General features: G+C 40.4%; 1 protein-coding gene across 2 annotated transcripts; it reads right to left on the bottom strand.

Moving 5' to 3' along the window:
- Nucleotides 1-1,995: 1,995 nt before the first annotated feature.
- Nucleotides 1,996-24,971, bottom strand: c29h2orf42 (chromosome 29 C2orf42 homolog). 2 transcript variants are annotated; one of them, XM_052040770.1, is made up of 8 exons: nt 24,844-24,971; nt 17,928-18,775; nt 17,480-17,596; nt 9,401-9,505; nt 8,379-8,486; nt 7,494-7,594; nt 5,413-5,575; nt 1,996-3,388 (listed from the first exon to the last, which is right to left on the bottom strand). In XM_052040770.1, the coding sequence occupies exons 2-8, from the start codon at nt 18,745-18,747 to the stop codon at nt 3,180-3,182; spliced, it is 1,623 nt and encodes a 540-aa protein (XP_051896730.1). In that variant the 5' UTR covers nt 18,748-18,775; nt 24,844-24,971; the 3' UTR covers nt 1,996-3,179. The 2 variants fall into 2 exon arrangements, with proteins under 2 accessions (XP_051896730.1, XP_051896731.1); XM_052040771.1 differs by lacking the exon at nt 8,379-8,486 and having other exon boundaries at nt 2,031-3,388; nt 24,844-24,950.
- Nucleotides 24,972-25,116: the final 145 nt, after the last annotated feature.

Consider the following 25,116-nt stretch of genomic DNA (forward strand, 5'->3'; position numbering starts at 1 on the left):
AGTCATTCACAAATAGCCATGTTCCTGACTTTATAACAAAAAGGGGGGAAGGGGCGTGGGCAGGGAATCATTATTAAGAGCAGGAGTTGATTGAGGAAGGGTGTCTCCCTGAGGAATTCCAACTAATGTTTTGGAGCTGCAGTGATGTTATCGCCAAATTCTTAATTACTATAAACTGAGATCATCACTCAGAAACATTTTCAGGACCAAGCTTCTTTATTTCTCTGCAGAGATAGAGAACTTCGTTGTTACCCCGACTCACTGTTGGCTACAGCTGGTCAGAGTCTAAGGGAGTCTGTCTGTACATTGATTAGCTAATAGATTTATACAGTTCGAGTACGTGAGAGATGGGAGTGTTCACATTCCGTGGCGGTCTACAATGTCTATGGCAGTTACTCCTTAATTTGTACTACTTGTTATTCTCAGCTACGAGGACATCTGCAACTGCTTGCTGACAAGTTCTTGCCAAACAAGGACTTGTTATTCATTCTTTGCACATCCTGTTATCCTGATATTGTGTGTCCATACCCTTACTTCTGTACACCATCTTTTTCAGCACTGTTTAAGCTTTCCACGGCTCTAGTCCTGAATTTTTAACCCTTTGAGCCCTTTATTTTACAAAAGTCTCATCAGTGACACGCCACTAGCAAAAACAAGCCATTTCCTTGAAATTTCAGACACTGGGAGGATTTTCCCTTTGACCAGTTGAGGGGTATTTTGTGCTGTGGAATCGCACCTAACAGATCATAAGAAGACAGAGACAGGAATTCCATATAATAATCTAGGCTTATCTTGAACAGTGACCATCTCACCGTGAACAGGAGTTAGCTTGCTCTAATCACTCAAGGATACACTTAATAGTATTTCTTTCCAGTTAACAAAAAAAAAGTAAAAATACTTGGCAAACTGCAAATCTTGCAGAATGCAAAGCCCATATAATATTTTACTGAGGGCACAATGAAGGACGACCAAAATACAACTCCATTATCTAGGCAGAAGTTATTCCCGAGCGCTTTCCACAAAACCCTGTTATTTTCCAAAATCGCCAGGCAGGAATAAACCACTCTGTACATCCGCGTTTTCTTGAATTACAGCATAACATAATCCATTAGAAACTTGGAAATTTGAAGCGATCCTGACAAATTGGTGCTGTCACAGTTAACCCTGCTTGGTCTCCCTGTGGTCTGAAAGATGGGACAAAGGAACCAAATACTCAGGAATTTAAACACTTAGACTCCATATAGTTGTAAGATATCTTCTTAAAAAAAAGTTTTACATTGATATTATCAATGTAGGGTCTTCTTTGATACAACTGACTGCAGTACAGTATCTGCTACACTCCAGAAAGTGCTCAGGTTTGGGTAGTGATAATGTTCTCACTAAACCAGGGGTGGAGATAGGGAGTTCAGGTTTACTTGAGCGCATAATTTAGGCCGACATTTCAGTGCAGTGTTGAGGAAGTGCTGCAATGTCAGAGACGGTCTTTTGGCTAAATTATTAAAAGGTGATTGTAAATAATTCCATGGCACTATTTTGAGTAGCATGGTTGTTCTGCTGTTGTCTTGGCCAATTTTTAATCCCCTAACCAACGTGACTAAACTAAGATTATCTGGTCAATACCTCATTGGCATTTGTGTGTCCTTGCTATTCACAAAATTGTTGCCACAATGCCATTCAATTCTAAGGTGTTTAAACTTTAAAAATACTTAATTGGCTAAAAAGCACTTTCAGATGTCCTGAGTTTGTGAAAGATACTATATAAAAATGCAAGCATAAATGTACCATTTACCATTTCCTTTTAACTAACACCTCTGAGTTAAAAGGTTCCAGGTTTGATCTCCACTCTGGTAGCTAATCAGATGATCATAGTTGTAGTGTAATGCAGTGTGGGAGGGTAGTGCTACACAGTTGAAATTGAGATATTGAAAAGAGACCACAGGTGCTATTCAAGTGAATGTACTAGATTCTGCATCAAGATTCAAAAGGCAGTAGAATGTCATGGTCAACAATCTTTAATCATTACCACAAACAAAATGCCATTAGTTTCATTTGCAATTAGTGAAACTTGCTAATTTATTTTCTGTTGAATAGTAGCTGCACTTCAAAAATAATTAATTGTGAAGCATTCTGATGTGTTCCAAGGACCCAGCCATATAAACACAGAATCATTCAGTTCCCACTGTCTCCTGTTCACACATATTGTATGCAACAAGCAGACCACTGACAGGAGATAATACAAAGGATTTAGCTTTTAAAAAAATTACTGTAAAGTTGAAAATTCTTGACTTTACTGTTCTGACAGTAACATTTTAGAAAGCCTTAAAGCAAAGCAAAAAATTTGGAATGAACTAAAAGGTGAAAAATGATGGAAATAATTAGCAGGTCAAAGTTTCTCTCTGATTAGGCAGATCTGTGGAGAGGTAACTGAGGTTCTCTTCTCATAGATGCTGCCTGACCTGCTGAGTATTTCCAGCATGTTCAGCTTTTATTTTACATTTTAGAAAGTGTTCTCCATCTTCACTGACAGCAATGATTCTGCCAAACTCCAACTTTAGGGGTGTCAAATGGCTGCCGGTGCAGTGAGTAGCTGGGGAGTGATTGTCCCTGCTCAGCCATATGCTCTTGCAATCCTGTCAGTATCCTTGCAAACTGCCTGTGTGGCAAATGTAACAAACTTAAATAACAAATTCCTTAATTTTATGAGGTGAGGTATACATTTCTTTGGATCTTTGTTACAAGTATATAAGCCACAAGCCAATTTTGTCCTTAGAAAAAATAAGCCAAGAATAGAGAACATGTTCCCACTTTAAAATGATTAGCACATTTAGACGTTCTCCTTAATCTGTGCATGTTGTTGACAGTCTCCCAAACAATGGGAAAATCAAATTCAAATGCTCACACGATAAACCTTTTAAATACTGTGATGTGTTTTCATAATCTAAATTGATGACCACTTTGGGCTGAAATTGCATAGGGTTAAACATGTCAAGCAGCTTAACTCAGTCTACAAGTTGACTGTCCAGAGGTTCCAAATTTGTGCAGTTTGAACCACACTCCTTTAAGTTTCAAGCTGACCTTGCAGAGTTCCTTTTGTGTCCTGTTCGAATGCTGCACTGGACTTTCATTTTTACCCCTACCTGCACAGGTGGTAGAAGTGAAGACCACATGAAGCCCAGATTTTAGTGAATATTGATAGTGGCTAGGGAGGGACTTAGTTCAAGAGTCTGTTCTGGAGAGGGTTGCTGCTCTCTATATTCAATATGTCCATTCCGGTGGTGACCATACTCAAACTTAATTCTCATTTCTCCAATCTTTGATCTTGGCAGAATATCTGGAATCCATTCAATTATAAAAGGAGTGGGTTCTTTCTGGTCGGGGGACATGTTCCCTGGATGAGAATAAAAATTCCACAATGAATTTCACAAAAGGCATCAATTAAAATAGCTTTAAATTTTACCAGAGATCTGCTACTCATGTATGACTGAGTTGAACCAAATGTTTTATCCCAGGAAGTACATCAGCTGAAAAGCTTTCAAATAATTCGTGGTGTGCATATCATACCCAGTACTTATAATGTGCCAGCCTGGTTTAGTTAGTTACAGTCTCAGTTGATCAAGAAGGTTGAAGTTTTAATTTGCATTCTGAAGCTAATCTCAACACATTTCTGGCATCTCCTATTTATCAATTATCCATCTGTCCAGAAGCTCAACAGAGTTTCCTAAGACTCCAGCAGAATCATTGTACTGGGTAAAGATTGATGGAATTTACTTATTTGGTACCTCAGCCATGCTCTCTGCCTCCATCAGAAGATTACACCCTCATTTTCCTTCTTACACTGATTTTCTGTTCTCTTGTCTATAAAATATTTTTAGATCCCCTATTATGTTTACTGCCAGTTTTACCCACCCTTTGCCTTCCTTATTTCCTCTTTTATTCCCCTTTTGAGCTTTTTGTAATCAGCCTGGTTCTTACTTGTGTAAACAACCAGGCATCTTTCATGTACTACAATAAGAACACAAAACAGTCCATGAACACTACTTCGTTATTTTTTTTTTGCAGAATTTAGTAATTTATAGTAATTTTATGTCTTTGCACTGTACTGCTGCCACAAAACAACAAATTTCACGACATACAAGTCAGTGATAATAATTCTGATTCTGGAATGCTGAAAAATACTCAGCACGTCAAGCAGCATCTGTGGAGGGAGAAAAAGTGCTGTTTCAGGTTGATGACCTTTCATCAGAAGAGTCATCAACCTGAAAGTTAACTTTCTCTCTACACCAATGCTGATCGACCTGCTGAATACTGCTAGCAATTTTGTGGCTTTATTTTAGATTTGGAGTATCCATTTTTGTTTTGCTTTTAGAGCTAAAATTTGCCATTTTTTCTGCTCTATTTACTCTCTATCTTTTTGGTAATCTAGGGAACCACTGGTTTTAACTTCCCTAGCCTTCTCCCTGACGGCAATGTACCTAAACTGCAGCTGAAATATCTCCACCTTAAAGATCTTCCATGATTCAGTTGCAGTTTTGCCTCCTAAGCTTTAATTCCATGAAAGGTCTATACTTGAGATATCAACTTTGTTTCACTTTCCACACAAGTTGAGGACCTCCAGCATTTTCAGTTGTTATTATTGACTCCATTTTACGCAGGCCAGATCTTAGCCCATTGAAATTGGCCCTTCTTCAGTTGAATATTTCTCTCTTGGATTGGTCTATATCCCTTTGAATAGGTCCTCCCTAGGTTACAACAGGGTTCCCGAGAACTGTTCGTAATGCGAGTCGGAAGTGAGGTCGTGAACTATCTAAATTCAAATATGAGCCGCACCATTGAGTCAGAAAGTAATGGCCTCAGCTCCCATTCCAGACACTTGAGCACTGAAATCTAGCTTGAAACTATAGTGCAATTCTGAAAGTGTTCCTCCAACAGAGATACCCTATCTATAAACCAAGACCCCATCTCTTCCTTGTGGTGAATACAAAAGATCCCAAGATTATTGTAGTGATACCTAAGAATCCTGGCTTATACTTACCCATTTAAAAATATCAATATAATAAATGCTCTGGCCATCACTACATTGTTATTAGAGGGATTCTCCTTTGTGCCAGTAATGTTGCCTGATTGCAGTTCTGCTTTTGTTGGCTTTAAGATGAATGCAAAATTTCACATAAAACTCAGATTGAGAACTTCTGATGATCTTGCTCTTTGATGGAGTTACTTTGAGGATTGACAGGAAAGTCTAGTTGACATATGCAAATAGACTCTCCAAAGATATTTGACAAAATACCAAAAATTGACCAATAGTCAAAATTACAGCCAGTTCAGGAACTAAAGGACAGTGCCAGCATCAATATTCACCCTCATATTAAAAATGAAAGTAATTTCATCAGTCACTTTACCAGATATACTCACCTACTCTCAGGAAGGTCTTAAGTTCCAGTGGCCGAATTGTTGGCTGCTTTTCCACTCGACTGTAGGCCTCGGCAATACTTTCTACCTGAACCTTCGGACATTTGAACAACTCATAGGTGCCATCACGGTTTTCGATAAAACTCCGGGTAACCTCCAGTGGCATCTGAGAGACAGAACAGGTGATCTTGTTTAGGTCAAAAGAGTTTTTAATCAATCCCAAGAGCCATTTTCTGCCATACACAACATTACTGAGATTGATACAATGTTAGCAGTCTAAAATATCTCTCTCAAACTTACTGAGTGGATGACTTGCTTATTTATTATTTGCCTAACTCTGTATTGCAATGTTTTATGCATTTTGCTAGCAATAATCATCCATATCAGGTTTTCACCACTGAATAATCTAAATACGCATTTTCTCTCTCCTCTTCATAAATGCTTAATGCTAATGATAAAAATAGACTGGTTCTGATGAAGTCATCAACCTGAAATATTAACCTTATTTGTTTCTCCACAGCCTATCCTGAATAAATACAGTGTTTCCTGTTTTTATTGCTAGTTGCAATGCTGTGTCATTTGGCTCCCAGACATGTTTTCTTCAGTGGTTAAGCAATCAGATCTACTTAAATATCTCCTTCTGAAAGGGAGCACTGACTGCTAAGGAAAACAAGCTGGCCACTATCTGGTTATTGCTAGTGAGCTTTGATCCATATCTAAGAAATAGCCACAGTTTTATGAGGGACCACATTAACATTCATTCATTCACCCAAGCACTGAACACCATTGTAGTGTCGCCATTTAGAAAAAACACTGCAATAACTAATATACTCTGACAGTATTTCCCAAACCCACAACCTCTACCACCAATAAGGACCATGGAACCAGAGCACCTTGTAGTGCAATAGGCCTTTGGTCACTAAAATAAACAGACAGAATTTCAACACCACTGCTGAGATATCTGTACATTTATTATGATATACCATTTACTGGAACATTCGATTAAGATATTGGACAACCAAATGTGAAAGCACCCAAGAGAGAGTGCAGAGATTTACTGGACTGATACATTGTGAGCTGTTCAGAGGGCAACACTCTCAGACAACACAGAAGCAGGCCCTTCAGCCCATCACATTTACCACACTTGGTTCTGGGTCAGAGGTTTCTGATTCAAGTTTTATTCTAGAGACTTGACTACAAAAACCGAGCCTGAAACTCCAGACCAATACTGACGGCTGCCGCACTGTCAGAAATACAGATGAGATGTTAGATGCTGCTCTCTCTATTGAACGTAAAATGGTAAGAGAGTTAGTTCTCTGTGCCCTGACAATAATTACCCTTCAACCATCAAAATTGACTGTTTGATTGTTGTCACATTGCTTTTCATGGAGTTTGCTGTATATGTTTTGGCCATTACATTTCCTACAATAGTACCTGCACTCCAAAAGTACGTCATTGACTGCATTGTATTATCTAAAGTCCTTTGTTCCTTGGAAGAAAAGATGAGGAATTAAGTTATGTGAAGAGACTAAAGGAGCTTGTTTACAGAGGTGATCACATGTGGAGAAAGCGTATTTTATTGATAATAGGTTATTAACCAGAAGACACAAATTTTTTTTTAAAATTGGCAAAGGAACCAGAAGGGACAAGAGGAGATTTTTTTATTTTTGTTTAACACAGGCAGTTGTTATGATATGGAATGCACTATCAGAAATCCAATGGCTTCAAAAGTGAATTGGATAAATACTTAAAAAAAGACCTGCAGAACTACAGGGAAAGATCTTTGCTTTCAAAGAATCTGCACAGATCAAGATGGGCCAAATGACCTCTTCTATGTGGTATGATTCCATGAACCAATATAGAAACCATGACATCAGTTATACCATAAGTAATTGAACTACATAGGATTTACCTTCATATCTCCTCAAAATTCAAGGACCAACATTTTCTCCTCAGATCAAGGCTCATCTTTGGTCAGTGGGACTATTGTTAGCACAATCCATTTTCAACCATCTTTCTTTCAATTCCCCCCTCCACCACTCCATCAACCTTTCAGAGCCCCTTTTAAGAGCTGTAATATCTACCTCAGGGGTATCAAATATCTGTTTGATCTGAAGGATATTTGTGATCTGCCAGGTGTACTTGGAGAATGTTCCCAGAGGTAATGCATCCTTCCGAACAAAACCTGCAGTGAGATTAGATGCGATAAAAGGAAAGAAAGACAGTTAATTTCTGCTGCTTTTTCCTGACCCAGCAATCCAACCTCACCTCATGGTGAGTCACAGATTTAAAAGAAGCCACCAGTCTACACAAATTCAAATAAGCAAAGTCTTTCAGGAGATGTTTACTTCACAAACCTCCCCTCTCCATTGCAAGCAGGGGTTATTATTGGGATTTATTGTTTATCTTCTGTTTCAATCTCACCAAATGAAAATCCAGTTTGACTGCTCCAAACTCATTTTGCCCAATTCCGGAGAAGGATAACATTCAGCTCATTTCCCTGGAATGAATCTGGAACCAGTGTCCCAGAGGCACAGTAAAACTCTGATAATCCACTATCTGATTGATTGAAAACCTCAACGGTTCGGCATCTGGCTCACTTGTTAGTACGCTACATCCTCATTACCCTCAGGCCTGCTATCCTGTGGATCTGCATACTTGCGAGGTCCACCATATGTTACCGGTAGCTTGGCCAGGTATGCTGCTTGGGTTGGGATTGTGAACACTGGGGGTCAGGAATGAGCGGAAGCAAATAAGCTGAAACTCACCAGGTTTTCTCTCCTCTGCTCTTTTTTAACTCACTAGGGTTGGATTATCAGAGTTTTCTGCACCTTGTGTAACCTGCTGCATTACCAAATCCCATTTGACCTACTCTTGATGTACTTCCTCCCCACATACTTTAACCAAGACACATTTGTCCTGGGGTCTGGTGCAATCCAATGCCTGCATGGTTGAGTAATTTGTGTTACCTGTGGTGGAGTTGGGAAGGCGTTTCTTTTTACTGCCCATGGAAATTCTCTGCTGCAGAGCATCAAAGAAGGCCTGAGGGACGTGGAACACCAGTGGCTCAGGTTTGCCTGCATTAACAACAGCCTGCATTGAAATTACACCCTTAATAGCAAGAACTACAGCTTTCAGCTATGCAGCACCTCAAACAACAACAACTTGCATTTATAGTTACCTTTAATGGGTAATATTTTGGAATGTAATGAGACAGGAAAATATCCTTAGATACCAAGCCAAAGGAGGGCACATTAGCACAAATGAGCAACAGTTTGGTCAAAGAGGAAGCATCTTGAGAGAGAGCTCCTGGAGTAAGTAGTAATTACTGCTGCAAACAACCCAAAAGAACAAAAAAATAAGAGATTAAAAACATTGTGTCTGTTTGTAGAGGCTCTCTGCAGAAATCTTTTAAAACACATCCATCAGCAACTCCAGCTGGAGCTGATGACAAGTACATGTGAAACCCAACACACGCATAATTTTGTACAGCTTGGAAAGATGGTGTTACTACAAAGAGTTTTCAGTAAACCATATCAGATTTTGTTTATTAACATTGTGGAGGTTGCTATTGAAATGCAAGTGGTTGCTATTGATAGGATGTTTGCTGAAGATAAAATTCCCCAAGTGCCCTAATACCTTTTTAGCAAATATGATGAACTTTATGTCCTCTATTTTAGTACTCTGAATGTGCTCCCAATATTTATTATGGGAACACGCACAAGGTTTTTCTTCCTGAGCTACAGATTACAGTAATTAAAGGCTCTGCTACCTCAATACATATCATGATCAACATTCTGCTACAATGGACTTGAAAATATCAGACAATTTCTTCTAATAAACATTGCAGTATTAGATTACATTGTTGCAAAGCCAGACTAAGTCATAATATCATCAATAACTTTATTATTATCACCAACAATTAAAGGACAATTTTATAATGAAAGGTCCTTTAATGCAGCTATAAACTTTGTAAAAGTATATTGCTCACCATCGAATTGGTAATGCATAGTTTGATTGATCCGTTCAGTGACGCTAGCAAGCCAATCTTGAAATGATAGGATCACTTGTGATTCATCAATGGGCTGACTTGCAGCTGAAAGATGAAAAAAGGTCACTCTACAGTCCAAATGAGCCACTGCACCAAAGACAAAAATATTTACATGTTGGGTAGCTGATGCCTTTACTCCAGACATGAGCCACTATTACTGTGGAAATCTTTCACACTGTTGGAAAGCACACTATAATCTACTCTAATGATGGGAAGTGAGAAGCTATCAATAATGGAGCTGGGCCAAGAACTTGCTTTGTAACAGCACAATGTTTTGGCATTCCACCACACCAAACTGCTGAATACTAAAAAATATCCATAATCATTGAGTTCAAGAGCCGCAAGGTAATGTTGCAGCTCTATAAAGCTCTGGTTAGACCACACTTAGAATATTATGTTCAGTTCTGGTCACCTCATTATAGGAAGGATGTGGAAGCTTTAGAGAGGGTGCAGAGGAGATTTACCAGGATGCTGCCTGAATTAGAGAACCTGTCTTATGAGGAAAGGTTGAGCGAGCTAGGGCTTTTCTCTTTGGAGCGACAGAAGATGAAAGGCAACTTGATAGAGGTGTATTAGATTATAAGTGGCATAGACAGAGTGGACAGCCAGCACCCTTTCCCCAGGGCAGCAATGGCCAATACTAGAGGATATTAGTTTAAGGTTAGAGGAGGAAGGTTTGGGGAAGATGTCAGATGTAGCTTTTTTACAGAGAGTGATGGGTGCCTGGAACGCACTGCCAGGGGTGGTGGTGGAGGCTGATACAACAGGGACATTTAAAATACTCTTAAATAGGTACATGGAAGTAAGAAAAATGGAGGGTTATGGGCTGTGCAGGAGGGAAGAGTTAGATTGATCAGGGAGTAGGTTGGCACAACATCGTGGGCCGAAGGGCCCATACTGTACTGTTCTATGTTCTAAATCAGGATCATAATACAGGAGACTGAGTCACTGATTGAAAGGAATGATCTGTAGGTGTGGCTATGTCAGTTTATTGTTTGACTTGGTTGTTCCATAGGTGTGAGTCCAGTGGCTGAACAACAAAGTCCGAAAAGATTTTGAGTGTCAATATTTTTCCTGATGGGTACCCTCTGTCACGAACCAGCAACAAAAGAAACACACTGAGCCTGATTCAGTGTTAAAAACTATTTTATTAATCACTACTTATGATAATACGTAAAATAAAAGTAAAAATGTTAGTATGTTAGAATTCAAAAATGTTAAACCTCGAACATTAACCCCAAAACTAAACTCGTCGTGTGTGTGTGTGTGGCAAAGTCCAAAACTCCCAGTTCCGGAATGGTTCTTAAAGTTCAGATCCGCAAGCCATAAGGTGAAACATGAGCAAGGGCTTCTTCAACAACCACCGTTGTCTGAAGATAAGACGTAGACGTAGAGAAACATAGAGAGAGTAAATACGAAATCCAAGTGTTCCACAATGGAACCCAAACGACACTTCAGTGTTTACTCGGTAGTGACTTCCTCACCCCGAAAAGCATCTGAATCGTGGTCGTCCACACATAAATACCTGTTTCCTTCTCCAGGTCAGCAACAAAGTGAACTCCACCGGATTACTTCCAACTTTTCCATACATGGATTTCAGTGGCAGACACAGTTATTGTTTCTCATCCATCGATAGAGAAAACTAGCAGGCTGGTGTCTCTCTCCCTTCTCTCTCTCTCTCTCTCTCTCTTCTTCAACAATGTCATTACGTCCTTTATCTTCTATTGACGTAAGCACGCCCCACACACACATACACACACACTCTCTATCTTAAAGGGACTTTCACTGAGTCCATAACACCTCCCACCTAAAAAAAATTTTTCCCAAGAAAAATTTAACCGCGCATACAGTTAGTAATGTTAATAATTATCATTCTACACAACTACAGACTATCAGATTAGTACAGATACATGTTTCCCATTTAACATCGGGAAAGACAATCAACAATCACATTATCTTAGCCTTTAATGTGAGTTATCATGAGATCAAACTCTTGCAAAATTAAACTCCAGTTTAACAGCCTTCTGTTCTTGTTTTTGACTCGGCTCAGAAACACCAATGGGTTATGATCTGTATATACAGTCAATGGTTTCTGAGCGGTGCAAACATATATACTGAAATATTGCAAGGCTAAAACAAGCGACAGTAATTCTTTCTCTATGGTGGAATAATTCTTTTGATGCTCATTAAATTTCTTTGAAAAGTAAGCTACAGGATGGTCAATATCATCAAGGTCACCCTTCTGCAACAACACAGCTCCTGCAGCTTCATCACTGGCATCTACTGCTAATGAAAATGGCTTTTCAAAGTCAGGTGTTTTGAGCACAGGATGGTAGCATAAAATGGCTTTCAGCTTCTCAAATGCTTCTTGACAAGAATCTGTCCAAACAAACTTTACTCCCTTCTTCAGAAGATTAGTTAGGGGAACAGCAATATCAGTAAAATTTTTACAAAATTTTCGATAATATCCAACCATTCCCAAAAATCTTCTAACAGTCCTCGTACCTGTGGGAATAGGGAACTCAGATATTGCTTGAACTTTTGCCTGAACAGGAGCTTGCTTGCCTTGACCTACAACATAACCAAGATACGTCACAGTGGCATGGCCAAATTCACTTTTAGCCAAGTTAACTGTAAGGTTAGCCTTGGAAAGTCTTTCAAACAACCTTTCTAATGCAGAGATGTGATCTTCCCAAGTATCATTCCCAGTCACTAAGTCGTCAATGTAGGCCTCTGTATGTTTCAACCCATGAATCACTGAATTATTCATTCTTTGAAATGTTGCCGGAGCATTTTTCATTCCAAATGGCAAAACATTGTATTCATACAATCCAGAAGGGGTTACAAAGGCTGAAATCTCCCTTCCTCTATCTGTTAATGGAACACACCAGTACCCTTTTAATAGGTCAATCTTTGTAAGACATTTTGCCTTTCCCACTCTATCTATGCAATCATCCACCCTAGGAATAGGGTAAGCATCTGACTTCGTTACAGCATTCACTTTCCTGTAATCTGTGCAAAATCTAACAGTTCCATCAGGTTTAGGCACAATAACACAGGGCGAACTCCAGTTTGAAGTAGAATGTCTAATAATATCATTTTCCAACATGTATTTGATCTCCTGATCAACAAGTTTACTTTTTTCCACATTCATTCGATATGGGTGTTGTTTGATTGGTTTTGCATCCCCAACATCAACATCATGGGTAATTATCGATGTTCTGTTTGGAACATCTGGGAACAGATTTTTAAATTTTAAAATTAATTCTCTCATCTGTTGTTTTTGTGAAACTTGTAAATGGTCTAACTTCGTTTCAAGGTTCTCCAGGATATTTTGGTTTTTTAGTTTTGATGGAACAATATTTGGTCTAAATGGGCCTTCCTCAACATCAACATCAGGCATTCTAGAAACAACCTTTACATCATCCACCAAGGCCACAACTGAATCCCTCTCATAATAAGGTTTTAACATGTTTACATGACAGAGTTGTGTTTTCTTGTGTCTATCTGGTGTTTTGATTATATATGTTAAATCAGTCACTCGAGATTCAATAACATAGGGTCCAGAAAAACGAGATTGCAAGGGATTATTTTGGCTAGGGAAAAATACCAACACCTTTTGCCCCACTGCGAATGTCCTAGGCCGAGCACGTCTATCAAAATATGTCTTCATTCTTATCTGGCTGGTTTTCAAATTCTCTCTCGCTAGCTGGCAGACTCTCTCCAACCGAGTTTTAAATTTTTGGACATAGTCCAACAGACTCAAGTGCACTTCTTCATTAACCCATTGCTCTCTTAACAACTCCAAAGGTCCTCTCACCCTATGTCCAAATACAAGCTCAAACGGACTAAATCCTATTGACTCCTGGATTGATTCTCTAACGGCAAACAAAAGTAAATGAATACCTTCGTCCCAATCCTTTGTGTTTTCAAAGCAATAAGTCTTCAGCATATTTTTGAGAGTAGAATGAAATCTCTCCAGAGCTCCTTGAGATTCTGGGTGATATGCAGATGATACAATCTGCTTTGCTCCCAGCTCATAAACTAGTTGTTGAAAAAAATTTGACATAAAATTACTACCTTGATCAGATTGGATTTCTTTTGGCAAACCAAACAAGGTAAAAAATTTTAAAAGAGCCTTTGACACCATCTTGGCCTTAATATTTCTAAGGGGTATTGCCTCTGGAAATCTAGAAGTGGCACACATGATGGTTAACAAATACTGATTTCCAGTCTTAGACTTTGGTAATGGGCCAACACAGTCCACAATCACCTTCGAAAATGGTTCACCAAAAACAGGAATTGGCTTCAAAGGAGCCACAGGGGGTTTTTGATTTGGTTTACCTACCATCTGACATGTGTGACAGGTTCAACAAAACATCACCACATCTTTTCTCAAACCAGGCCAAAAGAATTGTTTCAAGATCTTCCCTACAGTTTTATTCACCCCAAAATGACCACCCAAAGGCATACTATGGGCCAGGTTTAAAATTTCATCCCTATAAACTTTTGGAACAACAACCTGATGAATAACTTCCCATTCCTCAGTAACAGGAACATGAGGAGGTCTCCATTTCCTCATTAACACTCCATTTTTGTCATAATATCCACTTGGCACTTTTTCAATCTCCTCACATGAGAGTGCTTTTTCTTTCAATTCTGTCAACTCAGGGTCCTTTGTCTGTTCCACCATAAAATCCTTCCTCGACAAAGACAATTCTTTAAATTCAGGCTCACTATAAGGATGTTGATCCTCCAGTGAAGACAGAAAAGTCTCAGATAAGGCATCATAATTTTCTTCCTGTTTAGGACTGTCACAAGGAACCACATCAGACTGCACCGGACTGTCTGTCTTGGCTAATTCTTTAGCTCTAGCTCGAGTCACCGCACATGATGGGTAAACATCTGGATCATTCTCAGACTCATCAATCCTTGGTTTGGTTGTTAACCGTACCACAGGAACAATTTCTCCATCTGCAAGGTCATTTCCCAATAACAAAGAAACTGCTTCCACTGGCAACCTAGGTCTTATCCCTATCTCGACTGGTCCTTCTACGAACTTTGACTTTAAAATCACCCTGTGTAAAGGGACAGATATGGTGTCATCTGTAACGCCTCGCACTAGATTTACCTCACCAGTGTCACTTTCTTCACCAAAATTTAAAACACTGTCCAGCAAGAGAGATTGGCAAGCCCCAGTATCTCTAAGAATTTTCACTGGCACCTGGGGTGACTCATCATTCAGTGAAACAAAACCCTCTGATACACAAGAACGGAATTCCTTTCTCACCTCCTCCAACTTTTCCGCTTTTCCCTCTTGCAAGGACTGATCTTTAACAGCATCTCCTAAACCTTTTTGATTTTTAATTGCCTGAAAGCAAGCATTAGGCACAGCTTCCTTCCTTTTCTTCAAAAGGGCACAATTAGATATCACATGGCCAGGTTTCTTACAGTAATAACAAGTACGCTCAACGGGTTTCTCCAGCCCTGGCTTCTTTTCATCCTTTCCTTTTTGATTACCTCCCAATTTAATCTCCGGTTTACCTGGATTGTCCTTGTAATTCTTTTGAAAGGTTTTAGGTTGTCCCCATTTGGGTTTATGGGTTAAAGCATAATCATCTGCCAACCTAGCAGTTTCTTGTAAAGTTTCCACTGCCTTTTCATTTAAATATGTTGTTAATTCAGCTGGAACACATCTTTTAAAGTCTTCCACTAGTATCAATTCTTTCAATTTATCAAAATCCCCATCTACATTTTTAGCTATGTACCATCGTTCAAAACATATTCTCTTTCCATTGGCAAATTCCATATAAGTCTGATCTGCAGATTTCCTCAAGTCTCTGAATTTTTGTCTATAAGCTTCAGGTACCAATTCATAGGCCTTCAATATAGCTTGTTTTACCTTGGTATAATCAGCTGCATCCTCAACAGACAAAGCAGAATAAGCTTTTTGAGCTTTACCTTTAATTACACTCTGTAACATAAGAGCCCATCCTTTCTTTGGCCAGTTTGAACTCACAGCAACCTTTTCAAAATGTTGGAAATACTGATCAACCTGATCTTCCTCAAAAGGAGGGACTAATCGAACCTCCCTGCTGGCTGAAAAACCATCATCAGAACCAGATTCCAAACTCTTACGCTTCATTTTTAACTCATGCTGCCTCTTTTTCTCCTCGCTATCCAGCTCCATCCTCTTCAATTCCATCTGCTTCATTGCTAGATCAGCCTCTATCTTCATCTGAGTTATCTTTTGTTCGGCCTCTAATTTTAACTGGGTTTGCTCTCGTTCGGCCTCTATCTTTAACTGGGTTTGCTCTCGTTCAGCCTCTAATCTCCTTTGCTCTCGTTCAGCTTCTAATTTATTTTGCTCTCGTTCAGCCTCTATCTTTGCCAGCTGCACCTGTGCCTCAGAAATTGCTATTTCACTGCCAGGAAACTGTTTTAACACTTCCTTCTCAAACACCTTCTTTTCCACATAATGGCCAGCTATCAGTCTCTGAATATCTGCCTTTCTCATAGACTGCTTTATTTCTGTAAGGTTTAGCCTTGTAGCAATCTTTATCAAATCATCCTTTTTGCCACCTCCAATCCCTTTTGGGTTGGTGACTCCAAAAATGCCTTAATATCCATTGCTGCTGGTTTCCACACACACAAGCCAATTAAAAAGAATTTATCAGACCTCCCTCAAAAACCTTTGGATTGAATCCCGAACAAATCTCGTCAATCTGAGGAACGATCCCAGACGACACTCGTTAATCTTTGGATTGGATCCCGGATGAGCCCCCAATTTTGTCACGAACCAGCAACAAAAGAAACACACTGAGCCTGATTCAGTGTTAAAAACTATTTTATTAATCACTACTTATGATAATACGTAAAATAAAAGTAAAAATGTTAGTATGTTAGAATTCAAAAATGTTAAACCTCGAACGTTAACCCCAAAACTAAACTCGTCGTGTGTGTGTGTGTGGCAAAGTCCAAAACTCCCAGTTCCGGAATGGTTCTTAAAGTTCAGTTCCGCAAGCCATAAGGTGAAACATGAGCAAGGGCTTCTTCAACAACCACCGTTGTCTGAAGATAAGACGTAGACGTAGAGAAACATAGAGAGAGTAAATACGAAATCCAAGTGTTCCACAATGGAACCCAAACGACACTTCAGTGTTTACTCGGTAGTGACTTCCTCACCCCGAAAAGCATCCGAATCGTGGCCGTCCACACACAAATACCCGTTTCCTTCTCCAGGTCAGCAACAAAGTGAACTCCACCGGATTACTTCCAACTTTTCCATACATGGATTTCAGTGGCAGACACAGTTATTGTTTCTCATCCATCGATAGAGAAAACTAGCAGGCTGGTGTCTCTCTCCCTTCTCTCTCTCTTTCTTCTTCTTCTTCTTCTTCAACAACGTCATTACGTCCTTTATCTTCTATTGACGTAAGCACGCCCCACACACACATACACACACACTCTCTATCTTAAAGGGACTTTCACTGAGTCCGTAACACCTCCCTTATTAAGGACAATCTGCACTTAACTAATGCCTTTAACATAATAAGATGTCCCAATGTATTGTACAAAGGTTTTAACCTAGTAAAATTTGACACCAAGCCACATAAGGAAATACTAGGACTGTGAACAAAAGCTTGGTTAAAGAGCTAGATTTAACAAACATACTAAAAGGCAGGGAAAGGAAGAGAGGCAGAGCACTTGAGGGGATTCCAGACCTTAGCACCAAGGCAGCCAAATACCTAGCTGCTAATAGTAGAGCAGTGAAATTGGTTGCTTTGGGAAATAGAATAAAATGCCAAACTTGTACAGTATGCAGCAAGGCAGCGTTTAAACTCCACATCAGGACAGAACCAAGGCACAGTGTTAGGGCAGAGAGGAGGAATCCAAACCATTACTGACAATGGAGTATTAAATAGTCTACGTGCTCCCAACATTAGCAACATCACCTTGTTGGCAGTGACAATGCCCAGGCAAAAATGTAAAGTGGTAAAACATTCATTGAGAGCTTACCCATTACATCGTCCTTTTTCCTCTTTTTTGCTTTTGAAATGGCATTGGCTGCAGCCTGAGCTGTGTAGTCCTGGGGGTAAATTGCCAGCAGTCGCCGCTCAGAATTTGGCTGAAGCCCTAGTTTTAAAAAATCATGACCGATATTAGGTCAGCATCTCAAAATTAATATTCATAAATCCAATGGTGAATTAAGGGGAAACTTCTTTAATCCACAAAAAATGGATGGAAGGTGAAACATTCAACCACAAGGAGTGTTGGAAGCAAAACGCATAGATGATTAAAAGAAACAGGTAAATAGGTACAAGATGAAGAAAGGAATATACATCTATGAAGATGGGGTTAGATGAAGGGAGGAGGATTGAGTGGAACTTCGAGTCATTGCAATGTTATTTGGAAATTCAGTATTTAATGCAGTTTTATTTACATTTACCAGAATTTCTGTACCTACCTGCGGAATCAAAGTTGATGAAATAAGAGAATTCTTGCCCTAACTTCTCATCGCTAGCAAAAGCACAAACACATGCATAGAAGTGGATGCAATGTTTAGGTGTCTCCTCTTTGCTGGTGCTCGATTTACTGGCTTTGAAGGCCTGGCATGAACAGTAGAATTTATGTTCCATAACACCTTTAGTCCTAGTCTTCTCGTGGAAGGAAACGTGCAAAAATCCTAAACTGTGCTTCGGGCTAGCTTTGCACTTCACCACCATGATGGTTTTAGTGATCCGCTGCACCAGGGGCCCACTCGACTCAGTCGCTAAGGTCCAGATGGCCTGCTTTGTTTCAGTGGTCACTTGAAGAGAGTTCAGCACAGAGCTCTTAAGGGTATGTGGAGTGGCTTCCATGTGACACTCCACAGCAAGCTTAATATGCTGACATTGATTCTCAGCACCTCCTTGAGAAGACACTTTGAAACAAGTGGGGACCAAGCATCGGCCAGTTATATGGGTAATGATGGTCCCATCCACTGTCTGAATTGCCTCAGTGGTGCCCAGTTCCACAAAGCCTCTATAGTCAGGTCCTCGGTCCCGAAGTCTCACTGAGTACACCTGTGAAGAAGATCCAGTGACTATGCGAACTGCATCAATGCTGGGTTGTTGCTTTCGAGCTCCATCCCTGAAGACAGCGCCACAACTTTTATTCTTGCAGCTCAACCCACGAGTACCATTGAATGTGCCACACTTTGGACACTTCTTAATGCCCCGTAGAGTGGGTTTGCCCAAGTCAGCTAGAAAAGCTGGAGTTTTCATTCTGTCCGGGTGTTGCTCCATTGCTTATAGGGCTAGTATTGTTGGTACCCTACAAGAGAGCAGAGGGTTTAAATTTGGCAAAAAAAAGTAAGGGCTTAGAATATAATTATACTGAAACACAGAGATAAACAGGAAAACCTGCCTCCATGGACAACAAGAAATACCTAGGTAGCTACCAGATACCACGACGTCGATAACGTAGTTTTAAAAAAAACATACGGTATGATGAGATTGAGGAGAAGGTAATCTGAGAATCGCATGCAAAATTATACAGTTTGTGTACGTCAGGCCACTAGGAAAGATGTGATTGCACAGGAAAGAATGAAGGGATGTTCTCAGGACTGAAAGACTTTACCTAAAAGACTGGAAGGGTTTGGGTTGTTTCCTACAAAACAGAGGAGACTAAAATGATATGTATGAACTTTGAGGGGTCTTGATAGAATAACTAGGAAGGACTCAGCAATAGGCAAAATCCAGAAGATTCAAACTTAAGGTAAAGACAGCATCTGTGAAAGGGAGAAAGAAAGTCAATGTTTCGGGTTGATGACCTGACTTCTGGGAAAATTGAGAAAGCAATTACGTTTAAAATTGCAGAGAAAGGGGAGGGATGGAGTGAACAAAGGGAATGTCTGTGATTGGGTGCAGTCCAACGCAAGGTGGATGACACAGACTGGCATCAACTAGGTAAAGGCTGCTGAAGGTCCCTTAATCACCAGATCTGGTGTAAAACAAAAGAATGCAGGAAGTGCTCAATGGGTTAGGCAGCTCCTGTGGGAGGGTGGGGTTGGTGCTTCAGGTCAATGACCTCTCATGATTGGGCAAGAGGGGCCCATTGATCTGGAGTGTTGGCTCTGCTGTTGTCTCCACCACCTGGCCTGCTGAGTATTCACAGCATTTTCTGTTCTCACTTCATATTTCCCTCATCTGGAATTTTTTTTTATGCTTTCTCATAAATTTAAATTGTTAGAAAGATTAGAAAGGGGATGAGAAAAAATGGTTTCACACAGGGTGGTGGAGGTCTGGAACTTACTGCCTTAAAGTGTGGAAGAGGCAGAAACCTTCATGGCATTTAAAGTATTTGGATGTATAATTGAAGAACCACGGATTACAGGCTACAATCCAGTTACTAAAAAGCAAGATGACACTGGGCAACTCTCTCACAAAGATGAATGGCCTCATCTTATGCCATAAACTTTCCATGAACCTGGGTTCAAGTGGTCTCTCTGAAAAACGCTATCACAAGCGGCTGAAGGAATTAGATCTATATTCTTTGACGTTTAGAAGAATGAAGGGTGATCTTACTGCGATATATATGAAAATATGCTCAAAAGTGTTCAAGTGTTTACAAGAACAGGCAATGCAACTGAAAGCCTTTCCTCAAAAAATTTTGACATATAACTCTACAATCAATTTTAAATAATGTTAATATATCTTTTTACATTAAATTTGGATAGCAAAATTATTTATTCACTAGATGCTTTACCTCCATCATAGCCAACAGGAAACGATGTAAAGAACAATTATGCTGTGAGAAAATTTGACTTCCATTTTCCAATGATTAAGTAAAATGATGATTTAGGTCTGCAGTGAACTTCACACAAAATATGGACGATCTTTGAATGTGCTCCAGTGCAACCAGTAGAGCTGCTGTCTCACACCTCTGCCGAGGGTCCTGTCTGTGTGGAGTTTTCACATTCTCTCTGTGACTGTGTGGGTTTCCTCCCACATCCCAAAGACACACAGGTTTGTAGGTTAATTGGCCACTACAAATTACCCTGAGTATGTGGGTGCGAGATAGAATTTGAGGGAAATTGATGGGAATGTTGGGAAAGTAAAATGGGTACTTGATGGTTGGTGTAGACTCGGTGGGTTGATAGGTCTGTTCCCATGCTGTACGACTCTACGGTAACAGTAAAACACAATTTTTTTTCTCCAAAGATTGTTGGAAGGTATTGCTGTAGTTTCAAATCTGGCAGGAAATTGCTGGATAGAAGCTAAAACTCCACAATGTGACTTTTCCTATCTCTGCAACCTATCTCAGCCATATGGCCCTGGAATATTTTAGTGTTCCTCCAGTTTTCATCTCTGGATAACTGGTGGTCAAGCCTAGACTCTAAATATTGAAATTCCTTTCCAAAAAACTCTACTATCTACTTCTCTGTCCTCTTTAAATCACTACTTAAAACCTAACACTTCGACTAAACTTTTGATGCCATATATTAACACAGAATGCTAGGGAATATTCAGCAGCTCATGTGACTGTGGACAGAGAGAAAGAGTTAATATTTATATAAAATCTTATACCAAATATTTAAATGAAATCTTAGACTCTGCATGATTCAGCCTAGTCTTTAGAAATTCAAGTATACTGTATCTGGTTCTCTCCCTCTGGCCTCTTAAACTCTTCTAATTTTTTCATTGCAAACTGCCAATATATCACACAAAATGCTGGAGGAACTCAGCAGGTCAGGCAGCATCTATGGAGGGAAATAAACAGCCGATGTTTCAGGTTGAGACCCTTCATCATGACTGGAAAGGAAGAGGGCAGAAGCAGAATAAAAAGGTTGAGGGAAGGGGAGGAGAACAGGCTGGCAGGTGATAGGCGAGTACAGGTGAGGGGGGGGAAGGTAGGTAGGTGGGTGGGGGAGGGGGTATGAAAGGGAGTGATGCATGAAGCTGAGGGGTGATAGGTGGAAGAGGCAAAGGACTGAAGAAGGAGGAATCTAGTAGGAGAGGACACGGAGCTGGAAGCCATGTGGCACAAGATGGCAGCGGAGACAAGTGCCCAGGAAGGACACGTGGCTGTGGGAGCGAGCCTGGGTGAGCACATGGTCGAAGAGCTGGAGAGCAGCAGAAATCCCAGAGGGGGAGCAGAGTGGGAAGGAGGGTCTCACAGAACTCCCTAAGAGAGGAGGAAAACTTATTCAGGGTAGGCATACCTCGAAGCAACATGTCTCCGTTTTGCTGCTCTATTGCAAAGTTTCTTCAAGGGCACTTGTCTCTGCCGCCATTTTGTGCCACATGACTTTAAGGCTCCATTTCTAGGCCTCCCAGTTTGGCCCCAACAAGAATGTCCACTCCTACCAGATTCCTTCTTCTTCAGCCTTTGCCTCTTCCACCCATCACCTCTCAGCTTCTTGCATCATTCCCTTTCATCCACCCACCCACCTACCTTCTCCCCTCACCTGGACTCGCCTATCACCTGCCAGGTTGTGCTCCTCCCCCTCCCCCTACCTTTTCATTCTGGCTTCTGCCCTCTTCCTTTCCAGTCCTCATGAAGGGTCTTGACCCAAACATCAACTGGTTATTTCTCTCCATAAATGCTGCCTGACCGGCTGAGTTCCTCCAGTATTTTGTGTGTGTTGCTCCCGATTCCAGCATCTGCAGAATCTCTTGTATCTGCCAATATATCAACTCTTTCTTTTATTTCACACATTCATCTAATCCAAACCTCTTAAGTTTGTATCTTTCCACAAAAAATGTCATTGATCTGAATTGTTAACTGTCTCTCCGTGGATGCTACCTGCCACGCTCTGCATTTCCGACATGTTCTGCTTTTAAGATGTTGAATTACATTGCCTTTGTATTCTGCACACCTTTCCCAGCTATCTTCATACTTTACATATTTTTTATTTAAAATACTTATCCAAATCTCTTCTAAAGGATGATCTAATGTCTGACTCAATAGCCACTCTACTGAAGCATTCATGTTAACATTCATGTAAGCATTCATATGCTATCAGGAGAGGCTGGACAAACTTGGGCTCTTTTCTCTGGAGCGGTAGAGGCTGAGGGGTGATCTGTTGGAAGTGTATAAAATTATGAGGGGCATAGATAGGGTGGACAAGCAATATCTTTTTCCCATTATTGAAAGATCCAATACCAGAGGGCATGTATTTAAGGTGAGAGGGGGTAGGTTCAGAACAGACGTGAGAGGTACATTTTTTACTGAGAGAGTGGTGGATGCCTGGAATGCGTTGCCTGATAGGGTGGAGGAGGCAAAATCATTGGGGGCTTTTAAGAGGGACTTGGATGAGCACATGAATGAGAGGAAAATAGAGGGATATGGGCATTCTGTAGGTAGGAGGGAATAGCTATGTCAGCACAACATTGTGGGCCGAAGGGCCTGCTCTGTGCTGTACTATGTTCTATATGTTTAAACACAGGAAGCAGAAATTGGCCAATAAAGCCTTTTGGGTCTGCTCCATGATTCCACAAGTTCATGGCTGTTCTTTACCACCCCATTGCAATTTTCCTTATATCCTTCAGATCCCTTAATGCCCAGAAATCTAGTTCTGTTTTGAATGATGCAATTAACGCTTCCAATAGCCATTTGGGATTAAAAAATTCAAAGTTTCACCACCCTCTGAATGAAGAAATATTCCCTTCGCTCAGTCCTAAATGGCTTATCCGTTATTCTCAAACTATTCTTGTGAATGTTGTGTATATGTTATGTAACTGAGGCCATGTGCCCATGATGTTGCTGCAAGTAAGTTTTTCATTGCACCTGGGTATACATGTACTTGTGCATAAACTCAACTTAGACTTTGTACCCCATGGCCCTAGACTGCTCATTCAGAGGAAACATACTGCCTGCATCTGGCCAGTCAAGCCTTTCAAGAATTTTGTAATTCCTTGATCTAATAATAATTTGTGCAGGACAATCTTATAGCTTCAATTTCCATTTATTATAATAATCCTTTCATCGCTCTGTTAACCCAACTTTGCCACAGTTTGTAAATTCTTAGTTCCACTCACAAATCTCTGAATTGCCCTTTATGTTTATAATTCCATTCGAGATCTTTGTGTCCTCTAGTTCTAGCCTTTTACATCCTGCACTCTGCATTGCCACCCATGCTTTCAGTTATATAGGACCTAAACTCAAGTTCCCTCCCTAAACCCCCTTGCCTTTGTATTTCTTTTTTTAAGTTGCTACATAAAATTTTTTGATCACGTCCTTATTTCTCCCTCTCTTGCTCTGTGTCATTTTTAAAATCAGATTTTCTTTCAAGTGCAGATTACTGGGCTGATTATTGACTGAAACGTGAGCTGTGGTATCCTGATTGGTCCTGAAAGGTGCTATGTAAATACACTTCTTCTTTTACTTCCTCCCATCTTTCACCTAAAATAACTGCATCTTGTTGTCCATTTGTGATGTCACAGGAAATCAAAAGTTTTGTCTTTCACATTTCCAATCTTTAAAAAGTTAAAAACCATGCAAATTGTGCTATTTTTAAACTGCAAGTTTATCTAGTATAAATAAATATTAAATTTACATATATTATCTAAACTCTGCAATTACAATTATTTTAACAAATTTCACGTCATATAACTCAATGATAATAATTCTGATTCTGACAATGCATCAGCAATGTGAAATATCGCCAGTAACTTAAGTTACATTAAACGATTACACCAGAAATGCTTGTAATACTATTCAGAAAAAAAGCTGTTTTCACATGACCCTTCACGATGTTGAAACCATCTAAAAAGTGTAGCCATCCAGTACTTTTTGAAAAAAAATGCACCCAATAATGGTAAGCAACATGCTGATCAATTTGCACAAGGTCCCTCGTAATGCACGAAGTTAAATGACCGGATGATGAAACCAGTTAAGGGAGGAAAGGGATGCTGGGTTCCCAGTGACACAAACCATCACAGTCAGATACAAAGACACGACGAGACCTCAGAACCCTTTACAACAGGGGGAAGGATGTTAAAATCTGCTGCATCATTGTCTCATTGTATTTAATTCCTGGAGTTGGATCAACTTAACCAGGACATCTTAACGGCTAAGATCTGGGAAGTACAACTCCTGCCAAGAGCAGGCTATTTACCACCGCCAGTTGATTGACATGCCGTGGGTCCGTCCTTGCTTCCAATTCCTATTGGTCCAAACAAAGCGCTAACCCGGAATGGTAGAATCTGATTGGTAATTCCAGCTGTCAATCAGGTCGCCAGACCGCGCCCCCGGAACGTTAGTGTGCACCAGAGGACGACCAGCGTTAAAAGCAGCAAGATCAGCCTTCGTGGCGGTGATGTGTCACTTGGAGGAGGCCAGCCGCTATCTCAAAATTAATTCCCGCCAATGATGACATTAAAACAAAACGCGCTTACCTTACTCTGGAGACAGTTTTCTTCTCTTTTCTTTGATGTAGACGCCCGGTCAAAGCCGGGCTCCCGTCAGACGCGCCGCCATTTCGCCTTACAAAAACCGCTCAGCGCTGCGCTGTAACGCCAGCGCCAATTGGCTGCCCGCGGTCACCTGGGGTAACCCCCGCCCTCGGCGCATTGTGGGAGATGTAGTCCTCCCGTAGTCTGACCCGGCGGCGGCGTTGCACTGGTACTACATTTCCCAGAATGCAAGGGAGCCACTCTCCCTTTCAATGG

The sequence above is a fragment of the Pristis pectinata genome, chromosome 29 (assembly GCF_009764475.1).
Source record: "Pristis pectinata isolate sPriPec2 chromosome 29, sPriPec2.1.pri, whole genome shotgun sequence".
In the NCBI taxonomy this organism is placed as follows: domain Eukaryota; kingdom Metazoa; phylum Chordata; class Chondrichthyes; order Rhinopristiformes; family Pristidae; genus Pristis; species Pristis pectinata.

Bases quoted from the DNA above. Each gene is read 5' to 3' on its own strand.
- c29h2orf42 (XM_052040770.1), bottom strand. From the start codon at position 18,747: ATGGAGCAACACCCGGACAGAATGAAAACTCCAGCTTTTCTAGCTGAC. The intron at 17,597-17,927 runs GTAGGTACAGAA...TTTTAAAACTAG, and splicing joins CATCAACTTTGATTCCGCAG to GGCTTCAGCCAAATTCTGAG. The intron at 5,576-7,493 runs GTAGATATTACA...TCTGTCTCTCAG, and splicing joins AGATATTTGATACCCCTGAG to ATGCCACTGGAGGTTACCCG.